This window comes from Somniosus microcephalus, chromosome 1 (assembly GCF_052327205.1).
Source record: "Somniosus microcephalus isolate GS21.2 chromosome 1, FLI_Smic_1.0, whole genome shotgun sequence".
Classification (NCBI taxonomy): Eukaryota; Metazoa; Chordata; class Chondrichthyes; order Squaliformes; family Somniosidae; genus Somniosus; species Somniosus microcephalus.
Window position 1 is genome coordinate 172,924,206 of NC_140987.1, and position 18,902 is coordinate 172,943,107.

At 40.4% G+C, this 18,902-nt stretch overlaps 1 protein-coding gene across 4 annotated transcripts in view; it reads left to right on the forward strand.

Annotated features, from left to right (window-relative positions):
* Positions 1–18,902, forward strand: part of fbxl17 (F-box and leucine-rich repeat protein 17) — a 950,602-nt gene that overhangs the window by 83,784 nt on the left and 847,916 nt on the right. For all 4 annotated transcript variants that reach the window (XM_085987565.1, XM_085987585.1, XM_085987575.1 and 1 more), the window contains one exon: positions 14,765–14,896. In XM_085987565.1, the coding sequence (XP_085843691.1) occupies positions 14,765–14,896 (132 nt within the window). The remainder of the gene's footprint in view (positions 1–14,764; positions 14,897–18,902) is intronic.

Sequence of the window (18,902 nt, forward strand, 5' to 3'; positions counted from 1 at the left end):
GTCAGTAAGTGAGATGATACATTTTGACAAACAGCTGTAATTATACTCTGAATGGAAGTAGGCTCGGTGCTGTGAAAGAACAAAGACCTTGATGGTACAGGTTCACATGACATTAAAAGCAGCACCTTCGGTTGATGAAGGCTTACAAAAAGCTAATGGAAAAATAATTGAATTTATTATGAGGTATAGAATCTAAAATCCAAAAGGGGTAATGATGAGCCTATATAAATAAGACCTCGGTTAGCGTAGTATTGGGCTCCACATTACAATGTGAGGGCTTGAGAGAGGGTACAATACAGATTCACTGGGATTCTGCCTGGTATGAGGAAATAGAAATGGGGGGTGGGGGGGGGGGGAAAGTTGAAAAATTTGGTCTTTTCTGGTAGAAGAATGCATTCTAAAATGTGAGTATGATAGCGTAGTACTCCTGTTACTGGACTAGTAATCCAGAGAACCATGTCAGTTTGAGAACTTGAATGCAGTTTATATAAAAAAAAACCTGGAGATATATTGGCCCAGAAATTCGGGTTGGGAGCTTCCCGCGGGTATAAGCCCCCGACCTGCACTTACCGACCGCCTGCTCCAACTGCCGGCGCGCAGTGCTCACTTATCCCAGGGGTGCAGTTAGTTCGAAGCGTCCCCTGGGATCATGTGGGCCATGGGGAGCCAATCTGAGCAGGGAATGCTCCATTCATAAGTTTGACAGGAAGAGCTGTCAAAACTTATAAATACGATGGGCCCCAAAACATCACTAAATCTGCAAAAAAAAAATTAAAATCACATTTTTTAAATAAACTATAAATTACATGAAATAACTATTTTAAACAATTTAAATTTTTGAAAAAAATGATTTTATTTTCTAATGGGGCTAAAAATAAACTTACCTTAAAATATTTAAAAATAAACCTGTGGAAAAAATGTTTTAATTTTAATTAAGTCACCACTTGTAAAAAGCAGGCCTTACGTCTGTTTTTTAAATGTGTAAATTCTGGAGACTTACGCTCCCGGGAAAACCTGCAAAAAAAAAAAAAACCTAACTTTGATGCGCACGCGCAGCCTCTCCTGTGCACGCGTTTGAACTCTGAACCCCTTCTTTCAGGGGAACGAAAGTGCCAGTTTCCAGCGCATGTGCAGTGCATGTATGAAACCGGCACTTCCATTGGGCCTACGGGTGAGTACCCCGTGCGTATTCACCAGTGGAGACCCGAATTTCTGGGCCAATATTTTTTTAAAAAGTGGTACCAGTGAAAGTGACCATAAAGCTGTCGGATTGTTGTAAAAACACAACTGGTTCACTCCTATTCTTTTGTGAAAGGAAACCTGCCATCCTGGTCTAGTCTGAATGTGACCTCAGTCCCATACCACCGTGGTTGACTCTTAATTGACCTCTGAAGTGACCTAGCAAGCCATTCAGTTGCATCAAACCAACAGGAATGAAATCAGATGGAGTACTGGGCTGCAACCTCGGCATCGAATCAGGACACAACCAAGGCACCCCCAGCCTCGTTGATCCTGTGGAAACTTCCTCATTAACTTCTGGAGACTGGTTCCGAAGTTGGGAGTGCTGCCATGCAGATGAGGCGAGTAACAGCCTTACATAGTCATATTCATAAAAACACAACTAACAGCCAATGTCCCAGATTCTTCCATCACCATCCCTGGTTATGTCCTATACACTGGCAGGACAGACCTAACAAAGGTGGTATACAGTGTGTGAGTGGGGGTTGGGGGGGCGAGTGAGGCCCTGGGATTCCTCAACGATGTCTTTGGATCCCATGAAGTCTGATGGCTTCAGGTCAAATATGGGCATAGAATCCTCCTGCTGATTACCACCTACTGCTCTCCCTCAGCGAATAAATCCATACTCCTCCATGTTGAGCACCACTTGCAGGTAGCAAAGTAGACTGTAGTTGAAGGGTTAAGGACGAGGGACCATAAATATACAATTAAGTATTTGGATGAGGTTATTAGAGTTTTGTCTGAATTTTAATGTAATATGCACAATAGTATGTGTGAGTAATTTTGTTCACCAATTTCTATCTCTTTACCCCCATTCCAATTTTATACCCTCATCTCTCAAGGTGGTGACTTTTTCTGGGGTGTCATCTTGCAGGAGTCAGTGACGTCTAGAATCTTGTCCTTGGCTGCAGTTATACTGCCACTTTCATATTGATGTACAACAGTTTCTGGTGATCATTGATTGACAAGAAAGTGATGAAATATGTGTGCATATGTATGTATGTCATTGGATGTTGATCAGGAACTCTGTTCCCCAAAGCCTTTGTCTCCACCCAAGCCTCATGGGGCACTCATCGCTACCCCACGATTTATTGTGCATTACCGCTATTGAAGTTCATTGTGAATGTATAAGATGTGGGGGAAGGGGGAAATCCATAGTGTTGTTACTCTCTTGTTTGAAATGTAATATTGAAATAACAACAACAAAAAAAGTCTCATCAGTTGACTTAATCCTCATTTTCACATCCGTTTTGTCCCAAGTGTCCAAGCTTGTCTTTGCGGGCCTCATAAGCAGGCATTATAAGAGTATCAAAGCAGCATATAAAATTTAAATCTGCGTCTGATTAATTTGCATTTATCTTAAGCTGCTGATACGAATAGATCTAGGTGTTCAGAATTATAATTTATACATTAATGAGGCATTCGTGCTAAAACAACCCTGATCGCCATTGGCCTCTCTTCACTCACCATCTGCAGAAATGTGCACTTTCTTGCAGGAGTTGTTGGACAGGGAACTATAGCTGTCTTTTTTCTCCAACACAAGGCAGGGCACTGAGGCCAATTATAGTGCAGTGTCTGCTGCTATGGCTGAAATCGGTTCACTCCATAGGAAAACAAATCAAATCTAGGACCTTCATAGTCTCTGTATCTGAGTCCAAATAGGCAGTACAGTTATGCAATGATTGAAGGAGCTAAATATCACAGCCTTATTTCAGCTCATTCAGAAGATCGTTTCATTTACTTTGACATTAACACATTCCATTTGTTCAAAAGCATAAGAAAGCTGAGATACAGTATTCAGCGTTTTGATACACTTATCTAAGACTTGAAACCTAAATGCCATCGCCACATTATAAAGCTGCATTAATAAAAAAAAGTCAAGAGTGGCTGTTTTTCAATTATTAAAACAATATTACTCTAGGAGGAAAGAAAAATAAATATTCAGAAAGATAAACATTTATGAATTTATTGAAATGTTGCTGTTCAAGATCATGTTGGCTTTATGGGTTATGGACTTACATTTTATTCAATGGAGAACATTTGGACTGAATGATTGATATATCTAACAGTGATGATAGATAATTTTGTTAATAGAAGAAAGCATGCTGATGAAGCAGCATAAGTTCATTTATGGGAGCACTGTATTCTAATGATTTTTGTTGCACTTGAAACCTTTTTTAAATCAATACTTCCATCAATAAATTATTTGCACTTGCAGTTTAAAAGTGCAGGGTTTGATTATTTTTCTCCCAAGATGTCTTTGTGCAAATTTGACAAACTTATGTTCCTAGTCTACCAACGTAATGAAGAGTTACTGGGTATTTTAAACAAACCATAATTTTTGTTTTGAGTATGAAAACAATTTTGAGAGAATTAAATCTCAAGTACTGCCGTTTTCTTCTCAGTCACTTGACTTTGAATGTGAATCTATGATTGGATTTGTGATAAACAAATGTACTTTGCTCTGATTTACCACGTGTTGTATTGCAGATCTGCTAATGTTTTCATCGTTAGTTATATGCAAAAATAATTGAGATCGTGGAGTAGATCAGAATAATGTTTGTTTATGTACTCTTTTACCTTAAAAATACCTGAGAGTCCGATATATAAACTGTACCACAACAGGATTTTATGACCAGTGAACCTGGTGGTGTCACTGCCAATTTCCTAGCCTGATACCATCCACAACAGTTAGATGTGAGAGTTGCATGCCACTGCAACCAACATACAGGAAACCTTCGATTAACCGGCCACTAAATAACTGGAACGCTCTAAACACCGGCAAAATTCAGGAGTCGGTTCAGATATTTTTTTTTACTTTTAGTTCTTTTACTCCATTTGTGGCTGTGCAAGCGTGTAGCTGAAGCTGTTGCTAAGCTACAGAGACGCTTGCAACTTGTGCCGATTGTTTTGAAGCTGTAAGCAACAGGGTTTGTTGCTTTATACGGAGCTCTGAGCTCCGTATCTTTTACAATAGCGTTCGGTTATCCAGCATTGTTGATGGACCGGCACCAGGTCGGTCCCGTCCGTGCCGGATACCAGAAAGTTTCCTGTACCAGGTATCATGTCAGTGCCAACAGGATATAGCCAAATTCACTGAGAATTGATTTAACATACAAGTAATTACATTAAATTTCACTTGGGCAGTGTTGATGCAAGAACATTTCAGGTACAAAGGCAAACTGAGCTGGACAAAATATTGGGCCAAAAATTGCTGTCGGAGGGGAGTATGCCTCCCACCCACGAAAGAATTACTAACCTACCTGCTGGTGGCAAGGATGTGAAAACTTGCAGTCTTGGGCCTTGAAGCGGAGGGCAGTGTAATGGCCCACGGATCCCAGGCATGCAGGCGGTGCGGAACTGTACCTGGGATCATAGGGGCCTGGTCCTCCAATCACAAAGCAAAATTCCATTTTAATCATTTCCAAAGGGAATCTCCTAATGAGATGTAATGGAATCTAGAAATCTAATCCAATTACAATTTACAGAATTGGAATTTTATTAGTTATTTATTTTCATTCCACCAACCTCACTAAAAATTAAATTTTTTGATACTTTTAGACATTAAAACTGTAATCCGGGACAATATTTGCAGAAACTCATTTCATACAGTGTATGTGTATAATTTATGATCTGAACATGTTTAATTAATGCCTTTGATATCCCCTTACGCTGATGCAAACAAGCCCAGAGACTGTTTGCATCAACCATAACACTTCCATGCGCAGTTGCTGGCCAGTTGGTTGGCAAATCGGCCAACTCTGCGCCAGCGATTGCTTTTTTTGTGGCCCGCGTGGATGGCCTGTCGATGCGTACGTTGACAGACCGCAAGTTTTGGATTTTGCGCATGCGCAAGAGTACACTGCCAGACCGACCTGCAAAATCCGGGCCATTGATTACATTTAGAAGTCTGGAGATAATTTATCACCATATTTCCCCAAGTAGTTTTAGGAGTTGACTGAAATTAATCAGAGTTGATGGGCATTGTGAACTTTTCTGAATTTCATTTGTGTGTTTCTTCCACAAAGAGCAGCATTTTTGTTTGGTTGTCTGGTACTACCTCCCAAGGTGAAGTATCAACATTCTATGCTAAGATCTCAGGGGTCATTTTGATTTTGGCCGAAGTGTGAAACGGGCAATATTGATGAGCAGCCCATTATACATGCCTCCCGATTTTCTTTTCCATTGACTTCAGTGGTTGAAGAGCACACGCACTTGCTAGCTAATCCTTTCCCAGTTGTTTTGAGGCCAATTGTGGTATCCCTGTCATTACCCTGGCTGAGATTATCTATATCCGCATAGACTGCGGTCGAATCTGTGATTTTTGTGGATCTATATTGTTCAGCTCCAAACTGGAAACACACTTTCCAATGTGTCCACTGGGGTAGCCAAAAATATTTATTTCTTTATTGTGTTTTTTATAACTTGTATGTAATTTATTTCCTCTCTTCTTTATAACTTCTGAAAACAAATGCAACAAATTAAAAAAATAAAAAATTTTTTTTGCTGTCCTCTCCTGAGATCTGCTTTCCCACGCTGGTACATAGTGATTCATAGTCTCTCTGCAGTGACTCTTATTACCAGTTCTCAAAAGACATGTTTCTGGACTGTAATTTTAATTCTCATTTGTGAGATAAATGAGTTCAGGATCTGCACGTAGGTCAAAAGTGGCTCTACAACTCGGGAATCAGGTCGGGCTTATCGATAATGGAAGAAGAGACAGTTTCTTAACTTCACAACAGGCAGGTTGCTTGTATTGATAAATTATGTTCCATCTTTACTTGCATAGTGTTTTTACCAAATAGTTGCTTGCTTCATAAATTTGGAAACTCCAACTTAATGTCATGGTACTCAAAGCTCTAATGTAACTGCACTATTAGTCAGCTGTAATGCATTCTCTGAAAGAAGAAAGCAAACTTTTTTTAAAAAGGCTGCAAAAGAAAAATGAAGCAGTGTAATTCATGCCTTTTCCCTGCAGTGCTTTATATCTCTATTATTTCTGATGAGCAGGGTTCTTCTGGAGGTGAGAAAATTGAGTTTTAGTAGTATACACTTATTTCCAGAGCTGGTCATCTCCTGCTGAACATGAGGATACATTTTTGAAAAGGTTAAATAAGGACAATTGAAACACAAAATGAGCCCGTTTGTCGAGGGGCACAGTGTGACAAACTTTTTTTATAAAGTGTGTGGCTAGAGATGGTTTTTAAAAGAAATTCCTCTCCTACTGGTAAGAAGAAATGCAAGCTAAGGAGATTAGACAATGTTAAGTGTGTTGAAGGAGGGGATTTGGCAGCAATAAAATGTTATCACGGATATCCTGCTAATTCCAGTGTTTTGGTCTTGACTTTCAGTTTACATCATTTCTCTCCAGCACTGTATTGTCAGAATTGTTAATTATTGACAAGTTATTTTGTATTTTCTGTTTGTACAAGGACCAGAATGACTAACTGCAGTGACCCTCCCCTGATTTTTCCAGAAGCTAGAATTACTGCAATTATTGTACAAAAAGGAAAATATTGCTGGAAATATGGGGGGAAAAAAACAGAACATGCTAGAAATACTCATCAGGTCAAGTGGCATCTTTCTCATACACCTGAAACATGAACTCCTCTGTTCTCTCCAAAGGGTCCACAGCCAAAAAATCTAAATCTTTCTTCTCTCCACAGATGTTGCCTGACCTACTGAGTGTTCAGTATTTTCTGAAGTGAATCAAATTCTTCTCTCTAACATTTTAATGGGGCTGTTAACCTGTTGATTTTAACTGGGTGAATGTCTCTTTTCAAATGGTGGAGGGGGCAATTTGTAGGTGCATTGGCCGGAGTAAACCTTTATCCCCTTTCTACCTCTCCCTTCACTTGCCATTAAGAGACTTAGCAGTTTTCACGGTTCACTCAAACTAATGCAGTGCTTAGAACTAAAAGCAGCAGAAATGGGCAATGGCAAATGTAATCACCATTGTCCTTGGCCTGTTGGTGACTTCAACCCATTATTTCACATGGTTAATAACTGTGATTTACATGCAACTACTATACCTAGTTATTCAGTAGACTTATATTTTTGATTTGATTCTTTTAGGTATGACTTAAATCAGTTAATGCAGTTTTTAGATTTATGGACCAACCAATCTTTTTTAAATGATTTAGCTTTGCATTTTTTTTTAGCTGTGTATATATTTAAGTTTTCCAACACCGTAGCCACTGCACTTAAAAGGAGTTCATTCTGTGAAGTGCTTTGAGATGTTTCTTCGTGATTAGGTACAATCTAAGTGCAAGTGCATTTACTCTGTCTCAAATAGAACCTCCTTAATTCTACAGTCTTCTGAGTACACCTCAAGGCAAATATTTCTCTATCAAATTTAAGTTTTTTTTTTGCTCAGACAGAATATTTTAAGCATCTCCTTTGAATGTTTCTTTGATTTGACAGCTGCATAAATATATTTTTTTAAGTGCCACTCACTGACTTTTCAGAGCAATGTCAGCAAATTGAAACTATAGAACTTTGGGACCAATTCTGGGGCAGGAGGGACCTGTACAACCTGGGCAGTTTGCACCGGAACAGGGCTGAGACCAATGTCCTCACTGGGATGTTAACGAGTGCTGTTGGGAAGATTTTGAACTAACTTGGCCGGGGAAAGGGAACCAGGACATAGCCAGCAGAAAGGAGAGACAAGATGCATAGAAAACTAGGAGGGGCAAACAGCAACAGAATAAAAAATAGTGCAGAAAGAACAGGAATTTGATAGAGGAAAAAAAGCAATGCCGACTAGCATGCTGCTGAAATGCAGATGTGTTAATGTGAGGAGTGTCACAAATAAGGTTGATGAACTGCAGGCAGAAGGTGCCACATTGGGGTATGATGGTGGCGACAACGGAGATCTGCCTTAAACATAAACGGGAATGGGGACTAAACATTCCTGGCTACAATGTATTCAGGAGCGATAGAGAAGGAAAAAAATCAAGTAGCATTGATCAAGGATAATATTGCAGTTCTACAGGGGGACAATACACCAGAAGGTTAAAAAAACTGAACGTATTTGGAGAGAGTTAATGAACAGAAAAGGAGCTGTTACATTGCTGGGTGTTCACTCGACCCCCATATAGTGAGAAGGAGATTGAGGAGCAAATCTGTAGGCAAATTTCAGAGAAATTTAAAAATAATAGTAGGAGACTTCAATTACCCTAATGTAGACTGGGGAAAAAACAGTGTGAAGGGCAAGGAGGGTGAAGAATTCCTAAAATGTGTACAGGAGAATTTCTTAACCTGTGTGTTTCCAGCCACGAGGAAGGAAGCGGTGCTGGATTTGTTTCTGGGGAATGAAGTAGGGCAAGTGGAGTGTGTTTCAGCGGGAGAACATCTGGGTAATAGTGATCATAATATAATTACATAGAAACATAGAAGATAGGAGCAGGAGTAGGCCATTCGGCCCTTCGAGCCTGCTCCGCCATTCAACGAGATCATGGCTGATCATCCAAACCCTAGCACCCGGTCCCTACACCGACAGCCATCCCACCCAAGCCCTATCCCCGTAACCCCTTAACCCCACGTATTTAATCCCCCCTAACACTAAGGGCCAATTTTTATCATGGCCAATCAACCTAACCCGCACATCTTTGGACTGTGGGAGGAAACCGGAGCACCCGGAGGAAACCCACGCAAACACGGGGAGAATATCTGTGTGGAGTTTGCACATTCACCCGAGGCCGGATTTGAACCCGGGTCCCTGGCGCTGTGAGGCAACAGTGCTAACCACTATGCCACCGTGCCGTAGTTCTGGAAAGGGACAAAGAAAACTAACATACTCGACTGGAAGCGAGACAATTAGTGATTTGGGAAGGGATCGAGCACAGGTGGACTGGAAAAAAAAATTGGCCAGGAAACCAGTAAATGAGCAATGGCAGGCCTTCAAGGCAGAAATAGTTTGGGTACAGACCAAGCGTATTCCCATAAGGAGGAAAGATGGGGCAGCTAAAGCTCCCTGGCTGACAAAGGAAATGGAGTTATAATAAAATACAAAACACAAAATGGAGGTTTATAACAAATGCCAGGTACAGAATACAGAGAGTACAGGGGGAAATTGAAACGGAATAAGAAGGGCAAACAGGATATGAGAGAGGAGTCATGGGTAACATAAAATGGAACCCAAAAATCTTTTAAATACATGGAAAAAGATAGATAGAGGAATGGTAGGGCCGATCAGGAACAATAAAGAAAATCTTCATGTGGAGGCAAAGGGCATGCCTGAGGTACTGAATGAGTACTTCGTATTTATCATCACAGAACAAGAGGATGAAGTTAATGTCAGCGAAGAGGAGTAGAACTATTGGATCGGATAAAAATAGATAGAAAGGAGGTGCTCAATAGGTTGGCATCATTCAAAGTTAACAAGTCACCCACACCAAATGGGATGTATTCTAGGTTGCTGAGGGAATCAAGGGTGGAGATAGCAGAAGCTCTGACCACAATCTTTTAATCCTACTTGGATATGGGAGTGGTGCTAGAGGACAGGAGGATTGCAAATGTTACACACCTGTTCAAAAAAGGAGAGGGGGATAAACCTGGTAATGACAGGCCAATCAGTCTAATGACAGTGGTGGGTATACTACTAGAAACGACTGTCATAGACAAAATAAATTCTCACTTAAAGCATAGTTTAATAAGGGACAGCTGTTGTGTCTGTGTATAATAAGACACAGACTGCAGGAGAATGGTACAACAGGTGTTTACTCAACGTGGCTCACACTGGAACTGATCTGTACAGATTACTACTCAGTGCTATATACAGGTGTGGTCACTGCCGGTACTGCAGTATACATGAGCTGTAAAAGATAGTTTCCCCCTTAAAGGTATATACATTACAATTCCTTCCCTTTTAGATTAACAGTACCATAACACTCATTTAACAATTAAATCTCAAACTAATTACAATTAACACTTTTAACATGCAACATTAACTGAAAATAGTCTATGTATATATTCAGTCTTTGGGGAGGCTTCCTGATCCTTTCTGGATAGCGCCTTTCCCGAGTGCCTTGCTCTTGGTGCGGAGGCGATTCTGGCCCCCTGTCGTCGGTTGGTTCATCGTTTCCGATGCTACTGTTTCTGGGGTAGATGCGACCTGTACGTCGAGTTCATCACCAGGTACGTATGGGCGAGGCATGGGGTTGACTTGTTCCTGTGACTCTAGGATCTGGTCAGCATAGCGTCTCACGATGCTCTCCCCAACGTCCACTGTGTACATTAGTGGGCCCTGCCGTGTGCATATCGTTCCTGGCTGCCATTTTTCTGTTCGGTAGTCGCGGGCCAAGACTGGTTGCCCTACATTGAAGCTCCTTGTTGGCTTCTCATGGATGTGCTGGAATTGCTTACTCTCAACATCTCTTCGTACGTTTGGTCTGAGCAAATCCAGGCGAGATCTTAACCTTCGGTTAAAGAACATCATGGCTGGGGCCTGGTTGGTGACTGCATGTGTCGCATTCCGGTAGGCGAACAGGAAATTGTCCACCTTGTGCTGCAGCGGAATGTTGTCATTGTACATAGCCTTTATTGCCTTCTTAAAGGTTTGTATGAACCTCTCAGCCAATCCATTTGTGGCTGGATGATACGGGGCGGATGTGTAATGCCTTACCCCATTCTTTTTCAAGAACCTCCGGAACTCTTCGGACACAAACTGTGGTCCGTTGTCGGAGCAAATCTGTTCTGGCAAGCCATTCCTGGCAAAAATGGTCCGTGGGACTGCAATAGTTTTCTCCGTGGTGGTGGAGGACATTTTGATGACCTCGGGCCATTTCGAGTGCGCATCCACGGCTATTAAAAACATTGAGTCCATGAATGGACCAGCAAAATCAATATGCACCCGTTGCCATGGAGATGAGGGCCACTCCCATGGGTGTAGAGGGGCCTGTGGTGGTGCATTTTGGACTTTCTGGCATCCTGAGCAGCTCTTGGTCAGGTCCTCGATTTGTTTATCGATTCCCGGCCACCACACATAAGCCCTGGCTGGGCTTTTCATTTTTACCCCTTCCAGATGACCCTCATGAAGCTCATTGAGCATTCTATCCCTTAACTTGGGTGCAATTACCACTCGGGATTCACACATCAAGGTCCCCCGGCACACTCTCAGCTGTTCTCTCCTTGTCGAGAATGCTGGCAACAGTGAGTCGCCATGTGCTGGCCATCCCTTCACCATCAAATCATATACCCGAGACAGTGTCGGGTCATTTCGGGTTTCCTTTTCGATACAAGTGTTAGTTACCGGTAGGTATTCAACTATAGCCGAATGGAATATTTCGACAGGATCCACTGCTGGTGCTTCCTCCGCAGTAGGCAGTGGCAGGCGTGATAGCCCATCAGCATTTCCATGCTGTTTCGTGCCCTTATATTCAATCTCATGGTGCGCCCCTAGAAAAAGTGACCATCTTTGTAGTCGTTGCGCAGTCATCGCCGGAACGCCCTTCTTCGGATTAAAAATGGAGACAAGAGGCTGGTGATCAGTCAGCAAGGTGAATTTCTGCCCGTGCAGATAGTGATTGAACTTTTTCACTCCCCACACTAGGCTGAGGGCCTCCCTGTCAATCTGGGCGTAGTTATGCTCGGCTGAGGTTAGTGATCGTGATGCAAAGGCTATTGGCCTCTCTGAGCCGTCCGAGAATTTGTGCGACAGCACCGCTCCAATGCCGTAGGGTGACTCATCACATGCCCACCGAATTGGTAATGCCGGGTTGTAATGGGCCAATACCTCTTTCGATGTGATTAGTGTTTTGCTCTTCTGGAAAGCTCGTCTACATTCGTCACTCCACTTCCATGGCACCCCAGTTTGCAGTAGGGTGTTCAGTGGGTGTAGTATTGTAGACAAATTTGGCAAGAACTTATGGTAGTAGTTTACCAGCCCGAGGAACGACCTCAGTTGTGACACATTTTCCGGTGCTGGAGCCTTGACTACTGCCTCACTCTTCTCTGGGGACTTATGTAACCCCTCTATCGATAACGTGGCCACAATACGAGATCTGTTTTCTAAAAAACTCGCATTTGGGGCGGTTAGCTCGGAGCCCATATTCCTGCAATCTAGTGAGCACCTGCTCCAGGTACTGCCACTTTTGCTGCATTTAACTGACCAATTGGCACACGGGGTAGTCAGTCAACCTTTGTTCGACAAACTGAGAAAGCCCAGCTAGTTAATTTCCTTGAAAGCATTAACACACAGGAATTTACTACTAACTTTCTTAGTCATTGAGTGAAACTGGTTCATATAACTTCAATATTTCAGATCTCATTAATTTAGCCATTACACAAACAATGCCAGTCATCTGGAAGAGAAATAGTTTTGGGATGGTATCCCTTGAAAAGTCTGGCACAGTACAATTGTCTTAATGTCATTCTTCAAAATCAAATCCACTTTTATTGTCATTGTTAGTGCACAAGTGCAGTACAACGAAATGTAGGCTTGCGGCTCCCGAGAGTGTACATTTGGATTAAGACATTTAAACATTCAACATACATTTGGCTTGTAGTATATTAACATAAACATAACCATAATAAAGTGCATTGGCAGATGTGCAGGCTTTAGAGTTTATTTGTGGAGTTCAGTAGGATGACAGCCCTGGGAAAGAAGCTGTTCCTAAATCTGGTCGTACGGGTGCGAATGCATCTGTAGCGTCTCCCAGATGGCAGGAGGGCGAACAGACTGTGGCTGGGGTGGGTAGGGTCTTTGATGATGGACCGTGACCTCCGTAGACAGCGTTTCTGGTCTATGTGCTCTATGGTCGGTAGCCGGCCTTCAGCTCACTTTGTATCAGAAGCTCTGGAAAAGTCTTCTCCTTATGTGACTCAGTGTCAAATTTTGTTTGCTAATGCTCCTGTGGAGTGCTTTGGGTCATTTCACTACGTTTAAGGCGCTATATAAATACAAGTTGCTGTCGTTGGTGTTCTGATGAAAAATATGATCTGCAGCTGAGAGCAAGAGAGAAGTTTCTTTTTTCTGTTTTATGGGTCTTTTTCACATAATTTTCATGTCTCCAGTTACTTGTTATAATGTCTTTGTAAATTTTCAGTTTCTATTCAGATTTCCACTTAGCTTCACTTTACCATTGAGCACCTCCATTTGGTTCTTGAGAGGGCCAACCATGCAGGGATTTCTTTCTCTTCAGTTTTGGATACCTTCTTGGCATTGAAGGAAGTATCCTGTCTAAAAGCTCACAATATGTTGTGGAAATGATACGTCCACTGTTTCCAGGTTAATAAATACAATCCTCTGGGACTGCTTTTTCTCAATCTTGATTGCTTTTTTTTTATTGAGGGCTCGCATGAGATTTGTTAAAATACAATACATGCTGACAGCAGGAAATTGGAGCGTTCATTCGTATCCAGATTCATAAAAGACAATTAGAAAAAACAAACAATTTGTTTGGTCAGCTTTGCCTAATTGGCGTTTGTATCTATTTTTCGTGCATACTTAAGTCAGTTCCAACATAGTCTATGACGTCTGTTGTCCTAAAAGTAAGCTATTTAAGACTGTTCTAGAGCTTGCTCTGATTTGTGTGTCCCTGGGCTAGTAAGTTTCATGTGCTGGTGATGGAGCTAAATTCCATGGTTTTATGGCAGTTGAAAGAGCACAATTGAAATTTATGCTGAAAGGTAAACATTCAGAAAAATGCAGGACATACGAAGCAGACCAGGCAGCATCATGGAGAAAGGAATAAAGTTTTTTCTTTTTCTGCAGATGCTTCCTTACCACAGTGTTGGCAGCATTTTTTTTTGTTTCAGGTTCCAGCATCAGCAGTATTTTATTTTTTGTTTTATGCTGAAAGGAAAATTGTGAGATCCATTACCATATAAAATTACACCAATAAATGTTTCTCTTCGTTAATGTGTTCTGGTTACCATTAAAATTGATTGATAAAGTTGTCATAAAATGAAAGAAACAGAAAGACACGAATACTTAATTTAATAAAGAGGTATGAGCTGTATGTTAGCAAGAACAGACAGGCCAGGCGTATGTATTGTCATTTGGGCAGTTCAGAGATCGTTCCTGTATTACCCATGTAAAACTCCATGAAATTGGGCATGTCCAGTGATGGAAGTTATGATTCAAGGAAAAAATACCAAATTGGCCGGTGCTTATGTAATTTTTAAGGCTGTAACAATGCTGTTTAATTTGTGTTAATTTTCTTAATGGTAAAAGCTTTATTATGTGCATTTAAAATAAAATGTAAAGTGCAGGTTAATACCTTTTCAACAGCAACTTGCATTTATATACCTTTTTAATGTAGAAGAAACATCCCAAGACGCTTGACAGTGCTGTGATCAGACAGAAATGGATGCTGCGCCAAAAAGGGAGGGTAACCAAAAGTTGGTCAGAGATGAGTTTTGAGTCAAGTCTTAAAGAGGAGAGTGAGGTACAGAGGCGGACAGGATTAGGGATGAAATTGGAGAGTGTGAGGTACAGAGAAGAGTAGTGTCCATGAGTGCTACGTGTTCTAAATTTCTCTAATCTTAGTAAAACTATTCTCTCTCACTTTTTGTTTTGCAGCTGGGAGAGAAATGTCCAGATGTCTTGGATATCCATTTTGGTCAGTGTTACAAGATCACAGATGAAGGCATGATGGCATTGGCACAGGGCTGCCCAAGGCTGCAGAGAATTTACATGCAAGAAAACAAACTGGTATGTTAAAATTTAAAGAGAGGCTGAGTACCATATCAACACTTCAGCTGTCAAATTTATTCTGGAGAATTGCTTTCAAATCTAGTACTTTAACTGATGATCAATACTTTGATACAGTATTTTTGTTTAAAAAGTATTTTTTTATCTTGGGTAACAATGATTGTGGTCATGACACAGATTTTATTAATGTGCAACCTACAGAAAACTGGAGTTCTAGTTTTAGCAACAAGATATTATTTGAGGTCAAAGTTTCTGATTTTGTCAAAAGGGATTTGTATAACCTATATTTTGTATACATAATTGTATCTCTGCTTACAGTTCACATCCATTGGTAGTTAATTAATAATTAGCTGTTTGATGAGATAACAGATGACCATTTAGTGCTCCATTTGATTTAAAAGTAACAACATGAAGTAATGTCATATTTCACTGGTTGAATTTTCTAAGTGAGATGAAAACTTGTGCCAGCTTGAATGAGACGTGCCTGCCTCTGGGCATTGGATGTGTTGTCCATAGACCCATTAAATCATTTCTGTCAAGCTTGTGAAGTAGGGCTTTTCTCTGAACTTTTTTTAAGATGTTCTTCTTAAAAACTTACTTTGCTATGAACCAAACATTTAAAAAATCACTTTGTCAGATCAGTTGCTTATTGTTTAGTTTTTACATCGCCTTCACATCTAAAACACTGATCTGCTTCTGTACTGCTTAATTTGCTAGAAGTCTGTATGTGTGAAGTTGCACAGATTATTGCATTATGAAGGGATCAGGTCCAGGAGCTTGAACTTGATGACGCATAATTTCTAGACGAGCAGCTTTCTCGGGGTCACGTACAAACGGAGAAATAATTTGGGCGTTGTACAAATCTTGAAACTTAAGGGTGGTCTTATTGCAGTCAGAACAGGAAATGGAATCTCAGTTTTATCATCAGAAATGTATCCTCAAGCTGTTTATTTACTTTCAAATTTTATAATGACTGACTTTTTGCCATTGCTTAATGATTCTTTTGATAATTAGGAGGCTAACTGCTCAGTAACCAATTATCAGTCTAATTGTGCAATTTAAATTTCCATTTAAGCATTGACTAATTTCAGTTAATGAAAAGCAGAAGCAATCTGAAGTTTGTATATAGTTTAATAAGTTAAAACTGGAACTGTATTGCAGACAGTAAATAATCTGACATTATACAGGTTGGATGAACACTATTGTTTACGCTGTACATTTTTTAATAGAAATTATGGTGGCATTATATAGTATTTATGAAGGATGGCACTGACTGCTTCAATTTACACAGCAGTGAGGAAAACCTGGTGTGGCGGTGGGGGGCGGGTGGAAATAATAGTAATAAGGTGTTCAGAACAAAGTCACTTGGAGGTGATGGCAGTCTTTCTCGTGTGTGGGGGAAACCTGAATATTATACTGATGCCCGTCAGGAACATGAAGAATAATAGATAATCGGGAGTGTGATATTGATTTTTACTTCACCAGTGAGTTATGTGGGTCCTTCTTTCAAGGAAAATAAAGTCATATCACACTTTCTATTTTTTGTATTATATGTGTGACATTTATCTCAAAATCAATTTTTAATCGTTCTGCTGTAGCAGCAGAAGAAATATATGGTGAAGGTACTATCACTCCAACATCTGTTTGTGAACAATTGCTTGCACAAGTAAAAAATGCTTTATTCTGGTACATCTGAACCTGATTAAGCCTTTTTCTACACCTGAGGATTTGTCGTTCCTGAACAAAATCAGAGTTACCTCTGGCCAAACATGATCCCACTGAGTTGAAAAAGGATCAACTGTCTTTATAAAATTAATTCTTGGGCGTCGCTGGTAAAGCCGGCATTTAATGCCCATCCCTACTAATCACTATCCAAAAAAGAGCCACCAAATTTTGGAATCACCTACAAATGAGCAACCCCCAATGCTATCACTACGACGCCCTGAAATGCCAAGAGCTGACCATAAAGAAGAATACCCTCAGTCAACTAGTCCTGGGACTCAATAAAGTAACTAATAACAATACTAACAATAACCAGCCCCAGGACAGTGACAGGGTAACACAAAGAATTCGACCCAACACAATCGTCGCTAAGCAAAAGGAAAAATATCTGTCATATTGGGCAGAAACAACAAAAACCCAAAGCAAACTCAATTGCTACTTGGCCCTAAACAGACAATACAACATAGCTGATTACCTGACCATGGTAAAGGATAACAAACTAAGAAGAACCTTGACAAGGTACAGACTTAGCGAACATAGCCTAGCGATCGAAAAAGGCAGACACAGGCAGACCAGGCTGCCAAGAGAAGACAGGATATGCTCTCACTGCAGTCAGGGAGTAGTTGAGACAGAGATGCACTTCCTCACAGCCTGTGGAAAATATCAGGGCATCAGAGAGAATTTCTATCAAAAATTCTCACAAATATGCCCTGAATTCAGAAATCTGACTGACAACCAAAAACTCCCATTCCTACTGGGGGAGGAGAGAAGCTGTGTAACACTGGCGGCACACTATGTTACAGCTTGCCATGAACCGAGGGACAACCAGTAAACTAAGACAAGAGTATATATAAACAAGGCGAAAATATATTTATAAACTCAGGGATATACCTGTTTATACACTATGAATGGAACCGCGTTTATGTGTTCAACCATAAATGTATTTTGATGCTTTGGCAACATAAGATGTACCTTATCATGCCAATAAAGCGATTTGTATTGTATTGGTGGTCGGTCTTCACCTTGACCGGCTGGTTGCTGTTTAAAACAGCTGATTCCATCAGCACACCAGATTTGACCAGATTTTGATACATTAACTTAATGCTGCGCTTCAATCATAAACTGGAGGCTGGAACCTCTGTATACTTGTGTTCTTGTATAGTGATGGCTCATTTAAATTGTGATAATTAATCAGGTTGAAGGCAAATCCAGTAAATAGCAGTATTTTGAGTAAGATGTTTTTCATTCTTTGGTAAATTCTAGCAAACTACCACTGCATTGTTAAACCTTCTGATTTTAGGGTTCAACTTGATTTAATTCTGATAATTGCCCACAAAAAATGAATTCTAAAATAAGGTTTAAACTTGATTTTAAACCCAGAAATACCACTATTGTCATATTGCAATTCCGGTGTCACACACATAACTACTTTCCCTGTTTGGCATGGAACACTTCACCTTTTCTCTGCACCAACAGTCAGCATCGATGTAGAGCAACATCTTCAGTTGCCTGTCTCACGTTGAGACGACTGGACAAAGATTCAGCAAGGAGGAGACACTGATGCAGTTAATGATGAATGCCGATTCCTTTTAGCATTTCAGTTTGTGCAGGCAGTTGTAAACATTCTGTGAACTATTTTATTTGTTCCTTAAAAAATGTTTTTGCTGATTAAAGCGGAAGTTTTCTGATCACCGCATTATGCTATATTTTGATCCAAGGTAAAATATTTTTGCTCGCAAGTGATTTACTATTTTTGACCCAGATTCAGGGAAAAAAAAATTAGAAGTATATGTCTGTAATTATTGTTTTTACCTTTTCAACTCCCCAACTCTATTTAAAAACGAGCAAGAGGAATGTGTTTGCATGTTGTTAATTTGGGGTACAAAGCCAGACAAATTCATCAGAAATCAGTTCTGGCAATGAATACACTTAATCAGACCCTACTTATTTTTAAATTTAAGCCATTTTTAGATGAGGTTTTTAAAAAAAATAGAAGTATTGAATGATGAATGGGATGTTTCTTTTCCAGCAGTAGTGGTGCTGCCATCTTGTGTTGTTTCAGAGGATTCGGTTGAGTTGTTTGATGAATTATACTCGAATTATGAAATGCCTTATTAATATGGTTTAGAAGTTTCTATCCGTAATAATGTATTTGGGTTAAAAACTTTAACGGCAGCTTCCCTTACGGACTAGTGAGCTTATTGTAGGAGTACCTTTTATATGCTGACCAGGAAGGCTCCTGGCCTGTGCAGAGTTAACAGACTTCAGGTTCGGAGGTGTTTTA